Below are 18,525 nucleotides of genomic sequence, written 5' to 3' on the forward strand. Positions count from 1 at the left end.
ACTGAGACCTGGGGAAGAGAGAATATCAAATAGTATTTGAGGAAGGTTATACCATCGAATGTTAACACTGGTACTCAGTCCTCTGAGATCAACTACCACAGTGGGAGGTGGATTGCTCACCTAGGGGCAGAGTTAGGTGTAGAGCCCGGGCCTCTTGGCCCCATTTCAGTGCCCTTCACTCTGGATAAGCCATGTGCTGTGTAAAGGCAGGCTGGAGAGAAGGTGGCGTTAAGACGGTGAGAGGGTGTGTTTGTGAGGAGAGACCCAGCAGGAATCTGACACTTGCCATCATCTGCCCTGCAGGCCTGAGGAAGATCTTGAAGGTGGTGGGGCAGGTTCCAGATCTTCCATCCTGCCTGCCTCTGACTGACAACACCCGCATGCTGGCCTCTATCCTCATCAACAAGCTCTACGATGACCTGCGCTGTGACCCAGAGCGTGATCACTTCCGCAAGATCTGTGAGGAGTACATCACGTGAGTCTCCTGGATGTCCCGCGGGGTCGGGCTCTGTATTAGTTATCAATGGCTGTGTAACAAAACACCCCAAAATGGAGCAGCTTAAAATAACAGCAACTATTTATTATCTCACAGTTTGACAGCAGTTTGGGAGTGGGTAGGCTGGGTGGATCTGGCTGTGGGGCTCTCACGAACTTACAGTCACATGTCGTCCTGGGCTGCAGTCATCTGAAGGCTTGACTGAGGCTGGAAGAACTGCTTCCAAGGTGGTACACTCATATGGATGGCATGTTGGTGCCGCTTGTTGGCGGGAGGCCTCGGTTCCTCCCCGTGTGGACCTCCCCGTGTCATTACCACGTGGTAGCTGGTTTCCCCTAGAGTGAGTGATTCAAGAGAGCAAGGCCGAAGCGGCAATGTCTTCTATCATCTAGCTTCAGAAGTCACACACGATCACTTCCACCACATTCTATGCATGAGAAGCAAGTCATTAAGGATGGTCTACATTTAAGAGGGGGGGAATTTGGCTCTACCTTTTGCACAGAAGAGTGTCAAATATTTTGGGGCTTATTTTAAACCTACTACAAGCTCCTGTGGTTGAAGGAACAAATGTCCGCTTATCAAGGAGGGAGCGAGACCGGGCTCTGTCAGGTTTAAGCGCTGTGTGGCCTTGCAGAGACTAGACAGGAGCCTGGGACTCTCAACAGTGGAACTCTGGGTCTCCCCACTGTCACTCAACCATCATTGTGACTCAGATGCTCTCTCTGCGTCTCCGTTTCTTTTTTCTGTGTGCCCTCTCCCATTCCCTCCCACTGCTACGCGGTCTTTTAATCCTTTATTCCAATGATCCTCAGACTTGTAGATTATTCAGATTTCTGGGACCCTACTTGACTCAGTAGTCTGGGATGTGGCTCAGGAAGTTACATGTTTAAAAAGTATCCCAGGTGAGTCTTGGGAGAGTGGAGCCACTCTGCTTTTCCTTTCTCCCCTCCAGGGGTTGGCACAGTTTTCCTCTAAAGGGCTGGAGGAAATATTTTATATTTGCTGGGATGTGCAGCCCTCTAGCGTATACTTTTAAAAAAAAAAACCCTTTAAAAATAAATAAATAAATAAATAAAAACCCTTAAATCATGAAAACCATTCTTAGCCTCCCGGACTTGGCCAAGCAGCCAAGGTTTGCCAGCTCCTGCTCAATCCCGTCGCTTCACCTGACCCCCGAATGTTTCCCTGAAAGCTCTTCAGGGCTTCTCTGGTCTTTCTCTACCTCAGCTTCAGCTTTGGCAGCTAACTTCTTGAGTCTCTCATGAGGTCCCAAATTGAGTTCCAGTAACTGTCACCTAGCCAGACCTTGTGAGGGCAGAGGATTTTGAAGGAGGGCCCCTCCCAGCCATCCTGTGGAATGTTGCCTCTGCACAGGCCTGTCCCTGGACCAGCCACCAGCCCCTGGACCAGTCATGGAGGTTGAGTGAGTCTCTGAGGCGCCTGAAGAGACCTCCTCCCTCCCCCCAGCACAAAGGGTGTAATCCCTACCCTGCTCTGTCAGGGGCCGGGGTGAGTGGAACCAGCACAGAGGGCAGACCTGACTGATTGTGAAAGGCTCTGGCTTCCCTGGCGGAAGTGGAGACAGGAGGTACAGGATGCAGAATGTCAGAACCAGAGGGGCTCTTGGAGCTTCCAAAGCTGCCTTCTCTCCGACAGGGACTTGCTCAGGTCATCCAGCCTCGCAGAGGCAGATGTGAGACCAGAGCCCGGGTCTCCGACTCCTGCTTGATCTGAGGTTCTCCTGCCTAGTCCGGGTCGCCCTCTTTCTTTCATTCATAACAGCTGCATTTCCACTATGCCCGTCTGCCCTGATCCCTCCCATCAAACCAACCGTGGCAGATCACCAAAAGATCAGAGGACTTGTCATGAGTGACATCCCCATGCGGAGATTCTCCCACAGGGTAGATGGTAGTAGATTCCAAAAGCAAGGCAGAAGCCTCACCCACTGGGGGAAGGGACTGGGACCAGACGGGGGAGTCACCACCTCCGGCTACTGCGTGACTTGGTCACATCGCAGAGTGATGCAGCGTGCCGGGCTCCACAGTAGGCCCTTTTGTGTTGTTGTGGCTGCTGTTCTGTCCCACTAGACGGCCCAGCTGCTGGGAAGCCTGTTGACTGACAGCTGTCACCCGCAACCTTTCCTTGGGACCTGCCTCAGCTGGGGACAGCCGCTTCACCCTTCCCAGGGTGGCCAGCATCCAATGACTTGTCCCTCCCCCCCAACTAGAAACAGCCTGGGTGTGTGTCCCAGCTGTAGCACTCATTACAGGCGGAGGCTTTCTGGTGACTGAGTCGCAGCCTAGTGTGTCCCAATGCTCAGTCTTGCTTCCTTCCCTTCTCCCCATGAACTGATCCCAAGAACTCTCCCTAATAAACTTCTCACATGTCAATCCCCATCCCTCTGCGTGTGCTTCTTGGGGGACACAGCCCATGGCACGTCTGTTATATCACTTGTCCTCCTCATAACTCTGATAAGTAGTAAGACTACTACTGTCAGTTTATGGGTCAGGAAGCTGAGCTTCCGTGGATTGCCCAAGGTCACCTGGCACACGAGTGGTGGATCCGGGTTGTGAATTCAAGTCTGTCTGCCCCTCAGATCCCACACTCTTCCCACCCACCTTCAGCCAGTTCTCTTAACCACCTTCCCTCTATTTTAGGAGCAAGTTTGACCCCCAGGACATGGACAAGAACGTGATTGCCATTCAGACAGTGTCGGGGATCCTGCAAGGCCCCTTTGACCTGGGCAATCAGCTGCTGGGACTGAAAGGTGTGATGGAGATGATGGTAGCCCTGTGTGGCTCGGAGCGTGAGGTAGACCAGCTGGTGGCCGTGGAGGCCCTCATCCATGCCTCCACCAAGCTCAGCCGCGCCACCTTCATCATCACCAATGGCGTATCGCTGCTCAAAGAGATCTACAAGACCACCAAAAACGAGAAGATCAAGATCCGCACACTGGTGGTGAGTGTTGGTAGCAGGCTTCGTGCCGGGGCACCAGGGGCACCAAGATGAGTGAGGGGTGGCCCCATCCGTGAGAAGACCGTGCAGTAGGGGGCGCTCAGCCCTATCCATGGGCCCCCGCAGAGCAGGGTGATAAGTAGGAGGCTGTGAGAATGGAGATTCAGGAAGGTGGGCACTGCTGTTTAACCCTGGGGACCTTTGCCTCCACGCTTTTCAACAACGCTGACACCGAGGAGCTTCTGTCCAACCGGTATTTTCAGAGCAAACTCTAAAAAGTCTGTTTCCTTAATCAGTTTCTAGGTGGCACAGATGACCGGCTTCACTTTTTCCAATTTCATTGAACAGAAAGTATTTTCGTGGGTCTTTTACTCTGCTTGTAAACAATTACAGTGAGGATCGGAGTCATTGATCTGTTTTGTGGTTGTTGTTTGTATCAGTTTTTAAAACAAGCTGGTTATAGCTTCTGCCACCATGAGTTTTCTCTTACGGAAGGCCTGTTTTCCCAATAAGAGTGCAGTTTCTCCCTGAGGAAATTCTGCACGTCTGAGTTTGTTACATACAAGGTCTGTCTGCCAATATCTTTCACCATTGCAGTTTCTGATAAGATTAGTATTGTCTTGTGCTCATTTTGCAAGACAACAGACACAGAGCCATCTGTGGGGTCAAAATGGTGGTGGAAAGGGGCAGAGTAAAAACTCCAGCTTTTGGGCACATCTGCCCTATCCTGGAAGCCTCAGGGAAGGCATCTTGGAAGAGGTGACCCCTGAGCTGAGGTTTGTAGTATGCACAGAGGTTTATCGAGGCAAAGAAAAAGGGGCAAAGGGACGAGTTTGAGCAAGGCCTTGTCCCCAAGTGTCTCTGATTCTACCAGCGTTTCCCTTCCTCCCCAGGGGCTCTGTAAGCTCGGCTCTGCAGGTGGTACAGACTATGGCCTCAGGCAGTTTGCTGAAGGGTCGACAGAGAAGCTGGCCAAACAGTGTCGCAAGTAAGGGGGTCCTATTTCCCTGGGCCCACCATCTCCTCTCTGGGGTGTGCTCTAGTGGGGCCACATTGTGAAACGCTCCTCACCTGCTACCCACTAACCTGAAATGGCTCCACCATCTTGACCGGAGCCATGGCACTCTTCCCCAGCGCTCTTCCTCCCCGATTTCCAGGTGGCTGTGCAACGCGTCCATAGATACCCGGACGCGGCGATGGGCAGTGGAGGGCCTGGCCTACCTCACACTGGATGCTGACGTGAAAGACGACTTTGTCCAGGACATCCCTGCCCTGCAGGCCATGTTTGAGCTGGCCAAGGCAAGTGTGGCCCTGACCTCTGGCCTCAGGAAAGGTCTACTGGATTCAGGCTCACAGGGTCCTCCCCTGAGCCTGGGAAATTGGACTCCTGTGTCTTTATCCTGGCCCTGCCCCTACTGCCCACGTAAACCAGATGAGTTATTTCCCTCTGTCTGGCCCTCATTTTACCCAACCATAAAATGGGCTCATGATTCTTTGTGGCTGCCAGGCAGTGGGAAGATGAATAAGAGGACGGTGAGGTCCTGAGGGACTGAGAGCAAGTGGCTAGCCCTTTCTGGGCCCCTCCCTCCTTCCCAGCACTGGGCCAATCCCTGGCTCTTTTCCACCACCAAAGGGAGGAGGAAGTTATCACCAGGGACAGACCAGAGGGGTCCAGCCCCCACCCCAACCCATGGCAAAGCGTGTTGGACTGGGCTTTTGAAAGAGGCACAGAGTACCAAAAGGGTGCCCATTTGTGCTCCCAGGGGTGCTGTTGCAGGTGCAGGAGAAATTTCTGCCCACCCTGCTTGAGTAGAGCTGGTTCCTCCTCCCTCTGTGCCGCCTGCTTGCCTCCAAGCTGGGCAGCACCAGCCATATTCCTCCCAAACCAACTCACCAACCAGGCCAGGGGACCGTCTTGGAAGCAGAGATTTGTTCTAAAGTTTCCTTTCTGCCTTTCCCTTCCTTCCCCTCACCCGGTAAATCCAGACCACAGACAAGACTATCCTGTATTCTGTGGCCACCACCCTGGTGAACTGCACCAACAGCTATGATGTCAAGGAGGTAATCCCCGAGCTGGTGCAGCTCGCCAAGTTCTCCAAGCAGCACGTGCCTGAGGAGCACCCTAAGGTGAGGATAGGGATGATGCTGGAGGGTCACCAGGCCAGCTGAGAGGTGGAACCGAAGGACAGTGATGTCTGGGTGCTGTGTGTATGTGCTTGGGAGGATTTGGCACAGGACACAAATAATTTGAAGATGATCATGGCAAATCCCTCCCATTAGATGACGCTCATTTCCCCCTTATTTAAAAAAATTTTTTTTAATGTTTATTTTTGAGAGAGAGAGACGGAGAGAGAGAGAGCGCGCATGCACGAGCACGAGCGGGGGAGGAGCAGAGAGAGAGGGAGCCACAGAATCCGAAACAAACTCCAGGCTCTGAGCTGTCAGCACAGAGCCAGACGCGGGGCTCGAAGTCACAAACCACGAGATCATGACCTGAGCCTAAGCCGAAGCTCAACCGACTGAGCCACCCAGGCGCCCCTCCCCCTTACTTTTAATGTTCTATGGGGAGTGGGGAGTGAGGATCCAACCATTAGTCTGAAAAACCAAATGGAGCTACGATGAACATTTTGCAATTTATATTGCTGGTTTCATGAACATCAGACCGTATATTTCATGTTTCCAACAATTACAGAAATTTTGTTTCCTGGGATATCTGGCTTTGGGGATCTGGGTGTTAAGTAGAAATAATGAGACAGGGGAGAGAGGTCCGTCAGCGGTAGCCCAGACGTTACAAAATCTCCTTAGGGCCCTCCCCAGTGATTCCCTGCACTCAAGGGTATGCTTTGTACATGGTTTGAATATGAACATATAGGTATTTCCAGCCAGTAAAAGATTTAGATTTTTGTAAATCTGTCAGCACAGAGCTCAATGTGGGGGTTGAACCCACAGGTCATGAGATCGTGACCAGGACCGAAACCAAGAGTCGGACATTCAACTAAATGAGTCACTCAGGTGCCCCCTCCTTGCCTCCCTCTTATTGAGACCCTCATGATTATGCTGGGCCTACCCAGATAATCCAAGATTATCTCCCTGTCTCAAGATCCTTGATTTAATCACATCTGCAGAGTCCTTTTTGCCATGTAAGGTAATATTCACAGGTTCTGGGGATTCGGATGTGGACATCTTTGGAGGTCATTATTCAGCCTGCCATAAGCAGTCAGAAATGCACCACCTTTAGTTCCAGTATAGATTGGCCTGGTGCCTGGGCTCTTTCCCCATTGCTACCCTTTTGTCTCCCCAGGACAAGAAGGACTTTATAGACATGCGTGTGAAGCGGCTTTTGAAGGCTGGTGTCACCTCTGCCCTGGCCTGCATGGTGAAAGCAGACAGTGCCATTCTCACCGACCAGACCAAAGAGCTGCTGGCCAGGTGGGGCTGCAGTGGGCAAGGGCTGGGGTCTGAGGGAGCTGGGGGTGAGAGGCTGGGCAGGGAGATAGAGATAACAGGGAAGTCAATGAGGGAATGAGCCCTTGGAGGGATCTGGAAAGGAGACGGAGGAGATTGACATTGAAGAGTGATGTGGCAGGGCAGGTGATCCCAGGTGGAGGTTTGCATCGGGAGGAAAGAGGTCACTGTCCATCCTGGTTAGCTGCCTCCCAGGCCCCGAGTGGGACCTGCTATTCCAAAGATGGGGAGGCAGACAGGCTCACAGGTACAATACGATGCATCGGGTGCCATGATGGGGCAAATACAAAGGGTTGGTTGGAGCACAAGCAGTGGCACCCACCAGCCAACTGGAGGGGAGGTGGGAGGGCAGCCAGGATAGGCCTCTTGGATGATGTGGTAACTCAATGGAACCACGAGGTAAGAAAAGGAGCCACCTAAGTTCCAGGGAGGAAGAGTTCCAGGCAGAGGGGACGGAGGGAGAAGGAGTCAGTGAGATGAGATTCTCCTGCAGCATGTCTGGAGCATGGAGAGCACAGGAGGGAGCCATGCTAGTAGGACCAGAGAGGGGGATGAGGGTCAGATCACAGAGGTCCTGGGTTGCATCTGCACTGAAGAGTTTCTCCCGGTTGATGGGCAGCAGGGAGCCATTTGTTGCCTTCCCAAATAGGGATGAGGGCTCTTTGCTGCTCACTTGGCTTTACTTTCTCCCCAGCTCCTTACATCCACGGCAGTATCTTGCCAAGCTGCCTAATGATGGGGCAGGTGCAGTACTTTCCAGGGCTTCACTGGGTCTGACTGGCTGGCCTGCTGATGCCTGGGAAAGGTTCACATGATGTGTCCTTTATCCTTGCCCTACAGGGTATTCCTGGCGCTGTGTGATAACCCAAAAGACCGAGGAACCATTGTGGCTCAAGGTGGTGGCAAGGTAATTGGTGGGATAAGGTTCTTGCCATCCTAAAAGATGATCCACTGGGGAGGAGCAACTGTGTGTGTGTGTGTGTGTGTGTGTGTGTGTGTGTGTGTGCATGCTCTTTGCCTGGTCCAAAAATAAAATATGCTTGCTCCAACCTAACCTCCTTGGAACACTGTCATTCAAGTATCTGTCCTATCTGTGCGGATGGTCCCAAATCAACTTCTGCCTGATCTTACGGTGTGTCATGGGATTTACTGTGGAATCCCATTCATGCTCCTTGCTATGGGAAGGAAGCAAGGTACAGATACACAGACCGTGGATGTTGCTGTAGAAGACTTGTCTTTGGGTCCTTGCTCATCCCCTTTTTAGCTGGATAACTTTGGGCAAATGACTGTCTCCCTGAGCCCCGGTTTCCTCATCTGTAAAATGGGAAGGGGGATCACACATTCACTCTGCAGAATGTCACAAGGATTACAGAAATACTCTTAAAGTATTGGTTCATAGTAGGTGCTCAGTAAGTGTCTGCCGTGATGATTAGGTTTGACTTAGTCAGGAAGTAAAAAGTCAGTGTGTCGATCTATTTATTTTTCCAAAAACAAACAGTATGGATGGGGAGTGTGGGGGAAGACACCAAAGTGTGCTGGGAGGTTTTCTGTGATGCTCAAGGGTTGTTTATGTTGTAGAGTCTTCCTGAACTCCTTTTTTTTTTTTTTAAGTTTATTTATTTTGAGAGAAAGAGAGAGAGGGGCAGACAGAGAGGGAAAGAGAGAATCTCAGACAGCCTCTGCACTGTCAATGGGGCTTGATCTCATGAACCATGAGATCATGACCTGAGCCAAGACCAAGAGTCAGACACTTAACTGACTGAGCCACCCAGGCGCCCCTAGTTGTCCTGAACTCCTAATGGAATAGGCAGACAGCAGCTAGAGGAGGAGGATGATGGGGAGAGAGGTCTCTAGATGTTTGTGACCAAAGAGTGACCATGCCCTCTCTTGCAGGCACTGCTTCCCTTGGCTTTGGAGGGCACAGACGTGGGCAAGGTGAAGGCAGCCCATGCCCTGGCAAAGATCGCCGCCGTGTCCAATCCAGACATCGCCTTTCCGGGGGAGCGGGTGGGTGCTGGTGCCGGGGCAGCAGAGGGGTGGGGGAAGGGGGCATTGGGAGGAGTCTCTTTTGCTCCTAGGGCCCTTTGAACCCTACCCCAGGCCTGGGAGGGGGCATGGTGTTGTCACAGAGAGGACAATGAATTGGAGGTGCCTGGCTCTGCCTCTGAATAATGGGACTGTCCTCTTGGAAACTCAGTTATCTCATCTGCAAAGTAAGGAAAGTAATCCTGCCTCTCAGGGTCACTGCCTGAGTCAGACAGTGGGTGGGCAAGGAATTCCGAAATTCAGAAGCCCACCATCTATTGATGTTTGGGTCTGGGGGAATGCGGTCTCCACCCAATTCACTCCTTGACCCTCCACACAGGTGTATGAGGTGGTGCGGCCCCTCGTGAGTCTTCTGGACACACAGAGGGATGGGCTCCAGAACTACGAGGCTCTCCTGGGCCTCACCAATCTGTCTGGGCGAAGTGACAGACTCCGGTGAGTGGGGTGAGGAGAGAGCAGCGGGGAGAGATGTGCCCCTTGCAGGGTTTGGTGGAAATTTCATGTACACACCCTGTGTGCTTTCCTCTGAGGACAGGATCGAAGGCAATGGGTAGAAACAACAGTGGGAGGGTTTTGAGTTAGCACATAGTGAGTGTAGGAAGGCAAAGGATATTATTTCTTTCTGATGGAAGTAGTAAAAAAAAAGATATCCAGATGGATGGGTGGGGATAAAACAGATTCCTTCTTGGGAGCCAAGGAGACAGTGGAGAGCTTTGGGTTGAGATTCTTTCAGTTGGTTGCAAGTGACAGAAAACTCAACTCAGAATGGTTTAAGCACAGAGGGGATTTAAGGACTCATGTAAATGAAAAGCCTGGGGTGACCAGAAGCAGGTGCAGCTTGATACAAGGGTTACAAAGCTTCCCCACCTCCCCACTTTTTCTTTACCACTTTCCCTACTTTTCCCACGTTCCTACTTCTGTCCACTTCTGCCTGTGTTGCCTTAATTATCAAATGGGCTCTTCCCCTCGATTGTGATCACAAGGGTTGCTCCAGACCTCACATCTTCTGGGCTTCATAGCCAGCAGGAGAGAGAGAAAGACTCTCTCTTCTGCACCAATAATACAGAAGAATCTCCAGCCTGGTGACATGTTCACCCAAGACCCCATTGCTATGGCCAGGATGTTATGCTATCATTTAGCTTATGCCCTTTGGTGCTTCTCCTGGAGCTGGGGGTGGGATCGATGTTGTCCAAACCCTGATGAGGGCGTGGGAGGGAACCACCAGCAGGGTGGAGTGGCCCTTGGATGGCCCAAAACTCCAAATGCTCACTCCAAAGGACTCAGTCGCCTCCCTTCCTCCACCTCTCAAACCCTAGGCAGAAGATCTTTAAGGAGAAGGCCTTGCCAGACATCGAGAATTACATGTTTGAGAATCACGACCAGCTGAGGCAGGCGGCCACTGAATGCATGTGCAACATGGTATTGAACAAGGAGGTGAGGCGGGCTCAGGATGGGAATGGGGCAGGTGAACCCAGGAACCCCTGAATCTCTCCCAGATTGCAGTCCTCTTCCCTGTAGGGACTCTGATTGGAATATATGAACCAAGGAGACAAAGAAAAACACACAAAGTAGTATTATTCCTAGCTGGGGCTTTGACCCCACAGTTTGGGCCAGCCAAGGTGGAAGGTACCATTTCCCTAAGTTATTTATGTCAGAATAACCTCATAACAGAGAAGAATATAAGACCAGGGTCTTTTAGAGATCAAAAGAGGCTAGACCACTTACATTTATTGAAGCTCCACATATATAAAAATATGAGAGAAAACACAGTTGTACAAACAACTTTAGAATATTTTAAATGTTAACAGTTTAATGAACTATTGCTGTTTCTATGGAAATTGCAATGCACTATAACTGTGTTCTTCACAGAGTAATTACAGTATTTATAAAAATAAAATGAATTCAGAACATGCTAATGGCTTCATGGTCCAGTAATGGAGACCAGTTATAACCATATGGTAAATGAATGCCTTCTTTCCAACCTGCCAGAGTACTGCTATGCCTGTATGGATAACCTCATCAGAGGTAACAGTAGGGCCAAAGTCTGAGGCCCTTCATGAACATGAGGGCCAGGCCATGCGTGAGACCCCTCTGTTTTCCCTTGATTCTTAACTCAGGTCTTGGATCTTCCCACTGGTATACTAGGAAAACCCAACCCACGAAAGCCTGTTGAAGTAAAAAATAAATTTTTAAAAAGCTAAACGGGGGGGCGCCTGGGTGGCTCAGTTGGTTAAGCGTCTGACTTCGGCTCAGGTCATGATCTCGCAGTCTGTGAGTTCAAGCCCCATGTCGGGCTCTGTGCTGACAGCTCAGAGCTTGGAGCCTGTTTCAGATTCTGTGTCTCCCTCTCTCTCTGACCCTCCCCCATTCATGCTCTGTCTCTCTCTGTCTCAAAAATAAATAAATGTTAAAAAAAATTTTAAAAGCTAAACAGGATCCACCAGGGAGCTGGCCTAAGGCTGGCCTGGAGGGCTGGCAGCCATGTGGGAGAAAAGAGTATATCCAAAGAAAGTCGGGGGAGGAAGAGTGGGGGAGAAGGAATAGGCTTCCCCTGGGAACATCAGCTGCTGTGACACCCCAAAATCAAAATATACAGTGGTCCCACCAAGAGAGAAATTCATTTCTCACTCACCTCATTTCTTGCTTACATTTGGATCTGCTGGCTTGCTTCTAAGCAATGACTTGGGATCCAGGCTTCTTCAACCATTGAGAACTAGCCCCCCAGCTGAAAAAGAACTGTTTCCCTCTCTGGAACTCTGGGAGTGGTCTCCATTTGAACAGGGAGTGAGCCTCTGGGAAAGGCACCTATGGTACTCCGCCATGGTGGCCTGAAGTGACACGTATCACTTCCTCTCACATTCCATCACGAGCACTGGCTTATGGCCACATCGGTGGGGAATATAGCGGCTTCCAATCACCACTGTGCCCCATGAGAGGGGACTGCAGTGACTATCTCTGCCATACTCTCGCCTCTGAGGACCTCTGCCCCAGCTTCAGTGAGATGCGGGTCATAACCTGGGCAGCTGTGACTGACCTTAGACCCCTTTCAGAGCTCCACCTCTAGGAAACCCGACCCGACAAAATGCCCTTAAATTTGACCAACTAGATTTTACTGTGGAGCAGACGGTGGGGGGGGAGGGCGGCAGTGAGCTCTGAGACATGTCAGAGCCCTGAGCCCCAGGAGGCTCTTCTGGCTTTAGGGCCCTTGGGAAGCTCATCCTTCACCCATTGAATGGTACAGCAGCTCTTGCTCTGTCCCCTGCTCTTGCCAAGCCCCTGTACCTTCCGGGACTGCAAAGCCATTTTATGGCAGACCCCGAAGGCCCGTCTGTTGTGGGAGAAACATTCCAGGCTTCCCCAAAGGGAAGTGAAACACGACTCTTTGGGCAACACCTACCATCCAGGAGCCTGTGCCCTTTCCCCTGATGTGGATAGCCAAGTGCAAACAGAGATGGCGGCAGTCTCTTTAACCTTTTAGCTGGAGGAGTTTATAGCCCCTTTCTCCAGTTAATCAGAGAAGACTTCCTGGGGGAGGTGGCATGGGTGAGCTGCTCAAAGGAAAGCTCCAAAGGATCTTAGGTCAGAGAACACGGCTTCCAATGCTTCTTTCCCTCTTCACGCTGGCAGGTGGGGGCGTTTTTTTCTTTTTTTCTCTGAGCCCTGTACCTGCCTCCCACAGGTACAGGAGAGGTTCCTGGCCGATGGGAATGACCGGCTGAAGCTGGTGGTGCTGCTCTGCGGAGAGGACGATGAGAAGGTGCAGAACGCGGCCGCAGGGGCGCTGGCCATGCTGACAGCAGCACATAAGAAACTGTGCCTCAAGATGACCCAAGTGGTGAGAGCGGGCCCTGGGGATGGAAAGGGGACTGCCTTGCGTGGTCCTCTATGGGGAGGCCGGCCTCTGTGGTAACACTTCCCAGGCCCCTGGGTACCTGTTCCTACAACCTAAGAAGGGGCGTCTATACCATCTGGCCCCCTACCTCCACGGCTGGGACTCCCAGGTGTGCTAACTCAGGTCCCTCCCACTGTACCTTCACCCACTGCCTTTGGTGGTGCTTACAGCTCATTAGTTCAGAATGATGACGAGGATGGCCACAACACTACTGTGGGGGAGCCCCCGAGCTCCCCGAGAGGAGCATGGATGTGGTTGGGGTGCCACAGGGAGCTGGCGGTTGGGCAAAGAGATGGCAGATTCTCTCACGTGAACGCGGTGATCAGATCCTTCGGTGGGACTGTGGCCATCTCAGCAAAGTGGTATAAACGCAGCTGCGGACCCGGCCACGCAAGGTGCAGATGGCTTTAGCCCACCAAACAACCTAGTTTGTAGGTATCATTTCCACTGAAGGCAAAAACTGTAAACATCTTGGTTCAAATGTACTCAAGTCTGCTTTAAAGGAAGGCTCTTTTAGACAGTTTGTGGTGGTGGTGGTGGTGGTGGTGGTGTGTGTGTGTGTGTGTGTGTTCCACAGGCGCTTATGCTGCCTGGCACCAGGGAAGGGTCTCTCAGCTGGATGGAGCTCATCCTGGTTGGTCCTTGGGCTTTAGCATTTCCCCGTAAGGCAAGTTTCTCAGAACTGAGAGGTGTGTGAATCACCTGGAGGGCTGGTGAAAACACTTTCCCTAGGTATTCTGCATCAGTAGATGAGAGGTGGGGTGCCTCCACCCTGAGGACCTCACTTTGAAACCGCTGCCCTGAGGTGGCCTCTGCTGAAGTCACTGGTCACACAACATCTGTCCCACAGGGTGCTCTGCGACTCGCCCGCTTACCGTGCTGCAGACACTCCTCTAAATGTTTACATCGATTAAGTTGTTCCATCCTTCCAACAGCCCTGTGTGGTGGATATGGTTATTATTATCCCCATTTACCAGTGAGGAACACTGAGTGCAGAAAAGTAACCCACTCAAGATCACATCGCTGGGTAGTTGGGAAGGAATTGGAATCCTTCAAGATTGCTGACCCTCTCCTGGCCACTTCTTCCTTCCGAAATCTTGGCTTCATTTCTGTGCCCGGGGAGCACTGGCACTGGACCTGTTATCAGTTACCCATCAGCATTCAACCTTCCCCCTGAACTCTACCGCAGCTAGCTGAATTTTCCTTTCCTTTCCTTGTGGTGCGCTCGGTGCAGAGTTTACCAAAATCTGCTTAGAAGCCGAAGAGCCAATAATTAGTCTGTCCTTTCCCCCTGTGCCTGTCTCCCCATCTGTGAGTGGTGCCTGTGGGAAGCTGCCCCCGTTGACAAACGGAGGGTGAGGTAATAAGTATACAAGGAAGCAAAGGGGAAATGCTTGGACTACTGAATAAAATCATAATCCCCATCCACGCCTCCTTGTTGAGCACTTTACTGTGCTCCGGCCACCACGCTAAGCAATTTCTTGCACCATATCACTGCATCAGAACAATGTGAAGAAGTAGGTGTATTAGATGACAGAGGGGCTCTCGAGACTTGGAGAGGTTCAGAACTTACCTAAGGTCACATTTGGTTAAGTGGTTGAGCTGGGACCTGAACATTGATCTCTCTGACTCCAAGACCCATACCAATAAGTCTCCTACTCTGCTGCTCATGTGTGTCTGTTGAATGTTGTAAAGTCAAGCCTCCTGGTTCTATGCTTAGCTCCAACTCTGTCTTCTGGGCCGATCAGAATGGTCTGGAGTCCTGTCTTCCCCACGCACAGTAGTTGGGTTGCTTCACACCCGGGAATGGAGGAGAGAGAGAGATGAGGGATGGTGGAGTGCAAGCCCAGGGCATGCCTGGTGGTCATATCTCTAAGGGCACTGGGTTAGCAAGGGGTGCCTGGGTGGCTCAGTGGGTTAAGCATCCAACTTCAGCTCAGGTCATGATCTCACAGTTCATGGGTTCAAACCCTGCGTTGGGCTTTGTGCTGACGGCTCAGAGCCTGGAGCTTGTTTCGGATTCTTGCGTCTCCCTCTCTCTCTGCGCCTCCCCTGCTTACTCTCTCCTTCAAAAATAAATAAACATATATAAAAAAAGAAAATATTGCATTCTTAGCAACTATAAGAATATTTGTGGTAAGTTATGCATTGCTCTGAAAAAATTAAAAAGCCTATGTAAGGACCTGGTTCATGCAAATATGAGCCAGAGGAGAAAAGCAGACAAAAACCAAAATTTATGCCTGGGTGGCCCAGTCAGGTGAGCGTCCAACTTCAGCTCAGGTCATGATCTCACAGCTCGTGAGTTCGAGCCCCACGTCGGGCTCTGTGCTGACAGCAGAGCCTGCTTCGGATTCTGTGTCTCCCTCTCTCTCTGCCCCTAACCCACTCACATTCTGTTTCTGCCTCTCTCAAAAATAAATAAACATTAAAAAAAAAAAATAAGGGCACCTGGGTTGGCAAGAAGCAGTCATTGCCCATGTGCTCAAGGCTAGAATTCTCCTTTCTGAACACTCTCCATCCCCATTCTAATTAGGCATGCAGTGGGCCTGTCCCTTTGCTTCTCAGATGGTTAAGAAAATAAATGAATGGGTGGATGTTCATTCTCTACTATTCCCAGATGTGTGACCATAGCTAAGTTACTTCCACTTCCTAGACCTCAGTTCCCCCACTTATAAAATGAAGTGGATTGGACTATGTCAAGTTCTTTTTAGTTTTCTAATTCTTGCCCTGGCTCTGGTAAGGAGATGGGCATCAGCCAGCTAGTCCCAAGGGGCTCAGATAGGCATAAACTGAGTCCCAACAGATAACCAGACATGTGCTTGTCCTTTCAGAGCCCAGAATCTGGGCCTTACCAGCGCCTTCGGTTTATCTTGTCCCGAATATCCAGTCTCTGTGCCTCCACTGATTCCTCCAATCCTTCTTTATCCACAACTCCCCTCCAGACAACTCAGTGGTTGGAGATCCTCCAGCGGCTTTGCCTGCACGACCGGCTGTCAGTCCAACACCGGGGCCTGGTCATTGCCTACAACCTGCTGGCAGCAGATGCTGAGCTGGCCAAGAAGCTGGTGGAGAGTGAACTTCTGGAGATCCTGACTGTAGTGGGCAAACAAGAGCCAGACGAGAAGAGGGCAGAAGTGGTTCAGACAGCCCGGGAATGTCTCATCAAGTGCATGGATTATGGCTTCATTAAACCAGTGTCTTAGACAGGGGCCCACAGGGCTGCTAGGGCTGGTTCTGTACTATGAAGAGTCCTAAGCTGAGAACTCCTGGGGTGTCAGTTCAGCTAGGGATCATAGCAGTGACAATGAAGTCTCCATATAAAAGAAAAGACTTGACTGTTTCTTGAGTTGTCAATCTTCCTCTTTTCCCTAGGAAAGTATGGATGTTTCACTGGCTGTCTTGCTCCCTGTCTTTTACATCTGTCATGTTCCAAAAATTCCTAGAATGATTTTCATCAGTGATTGGGAAGACAAGTTGGATAATTCTTTCTGTACCCATTCCCAAAGCCAGGATAATGGGCTGAATTCTTTGCATTTTGGAAAATGGATTGTGTGGTAAGGTAGGACCTAATGGGTGTGTGAATATAAAGGTTTAGTGCTGATCTATCTGGAAGTTGAGCTGTGCTGGTTTTCATAGCCTGTCTCGCATATGTTTGAGTAAGACTGCCTAGAATTGCATGTTTTAGCTGCAGTGCCCAGCCCCATGCCCAGTCCCATCACTCAGCTGTGATGCAAATACAGTTTATGTTCAACAGCCTGATATGCATTTTTGCAATTTGCTTGGGAAAACCATCCCAGCAAGATGGGCATAATGAGTACAAATAAGATAAACTCAGAGTACTTTAAGAAAAGAAAGTTGATTGGCTCGTATAGCTTGTTTATCTAGGAAAAGTTTGACATTGTTAGATCCAGGGTTTAAATGTTCTCACCAACATTACTTTCTGTGTGGGTATCTTTCTCTCTCTCTCATACTCCTCCCCCCCCCCACCTATATCTTGGCTTTGATTTCCTCTGGGTTGACCTTATTTTCTGGCAGGCTCTCTCCATGTGGTAGGAAAGATATTCCCAGAAGCTCCAGACTTACATAGCTATTATAGTTCCTAATTATGGGAGAGAAGAGAGAGGATCATTCTCAATGACCCAGCAAAACTCCCAGGGATGACTCTAATATGTCTAGCGTGCATCGCATTTCCATTTATCGCATTAACAGAATAGAGAAGAAAAATGATATGGTTATCTGAATAGATGCAGGAAAAACATTTGATAAAATTAAACAATTTGTGATAAAAGTTTTCAATAAACTAAAAGTAGGAGACTTCCTTAATCGGACAAAGATCACAGAAACTCTACAGCCAGTGTCCTAGCTCATGATCTCCCTGAGATGAATGAGACAATACTTGCTATTACCAATTTTATTCAACCTTGTGCTGGAGGTTTTAACTAGGGCGATAAAGAAAGAAAGGGAAATAAAAAGCATAAAGATTGAACAATCAAGAAATACAACTTTCAACTTATTCATACAGCAGGATTATACATGAATGCAATCTGAAAATATCTACAGGTAAGCTTTTAGAAATAATAAGTGAATTTAGATACAAGGTCAATTTAAAAAGTCAATTGTGTTTCTGAATACCTGTACCAAGCAATGAGAAAATTGAAATTTAAAAGACAGTGCAATTTATAATAACATAAAACACATCATGGGGCTCCCGGTTGGCTCAGTCAGTTAAGCATCCGACTTCGGCTGAGCTCATGATCTCACCATTTGTGGGTTCGAGCCCCGCATCAGACTCTGTGCTGACAGCTCAGAGCCTGGAGCCTGCTTCAGATTCTGTCTCTCTCTCTCTCTCTCTCTCTGCCCCTCCCCCACTCATGCTCTGTTCCTCTCTCTCAAAAATAAATAAACATTAAAAAAAACAACATATCAGATGCCTAGGAATGAATCATGGGAAAGATTTTGAAGGACTCTGTGCAGAAAACTTTAAAGTATTATTGAGAGAAAAAATGAAAGTCAACCTATGAGAGATATTACCATGATCATGGATTAGATGACTCAACATTATAGAGATGCAAATTCTCCCCAAATATATATATTCTGTGAAATACCAATCAAAGTTTGAGTCTTTTGGGGAATAGGGACTGATAAATTGTTTTAAAAATATATATACTTACACACACACACACACACAGAGTCAAGAATAGTAATGATTATCTTGAAGAAGAATAAAGTTGGAGCCAACTACTTGAACAGTTACTTCATAAAAGAGGCCAATACATATATAGAAAGATGCTCAATCTTACCAGACATCAGGCAAATGGAAAATAAAATTATGAGAAACCACAGTAGACACATCACAATGGCTAATATTTAAAACACTGACAGAGACACCTGACTAGCTCAATCAGAAGAGCATGCAACTCTTGATTTCTAGGTTGTGGGTTCAAGTCCCACCTTGGGTGTAGAAATTAAATAAATAAATAAACAAACTTTAAAAAAATGTGCAACAACAACCACCACCGGCAAAATCAAGTGCCGGTGAAACTGTGGAGTAACTGGAACTCTTATCCGTTGTGGGTGGGCATGCAAATTGCTACAGCCACTTAGGAAAATGGCATTTGACAGTATCCTCTAAAAGCACAAGCACAGTCAGCATCTCCTAAGTACGCAGCCA

General features: G+C 49.6%; 1 protein-coding gene across 1 annotated transcript in view; it reads left to right on the forward strand.

The window, feature by feature from the left end:
• The window catches only part of UNC45B (unc-45 myosin chaperone B), a 28,513-nt gene extending 12,319 nt beyond the window's left edge, over positions 1-16,194 (forward strand). The window contains exons 9-20 of the mRNA XM_007096054.3: positions 304-475; positions 3,154-3,454; positions 4,345-4,439; positions 4,609-4,750; positions 5,438-5,578; positions 6,753-6,880; positions 7,757-7,823; positions 8,810-8,923; positions 9,282-9,397; positions 10,279-10,396; positions 12,642-12,797; positions 15,797-16,194. Coding sequence (XP_007096116.1) covers positions 304-475; positions 3,154-3,454; positions 4,345-4,439; positions 4,609-4,750; positions 5,438-5,578; positions 6,753-6,880; positions 7,757-7,823; positions 8,810-8,923; positions 9,282-9,397; positions 10,279-10,396; positions 12,642-12,797; positions 15,797-16,057 — 1,811 coding nt within the window. The 3' untranslated portion in view covers positions 16,058-16,194. The remainder of the gene's footprint in view (positions 1-303; positions 476-3,153; positions 3,455-4,344; positions 4,440-4,608; positions 4,751-5,437; positions 5,579-6,752; positions 6,881-7,756; positions 7,824-8,809; positions 8,924-9,281; positions 9,398-10,278; positions 10,397-12,641; positions 12,798-15,796) is intronic.
• The last annotated feature ends 2,331 nt before the right edge of the window (positions 16,195-18,525 follow it).

Source organism: Panthera tigris, chromosome E1, assembly GCF_018350195.1.
Source record: "Panthera tigris isolate Pti1 chromosome E1, P.tigris_Pti1_mat1.1, whole genome shotgun sequence".
Taxonomy (NCBI): Eukaryota; Metazoa; Chordata; class Mammalia; order Carnivora; family Felidae; genus Panthera; species Panthera tigris.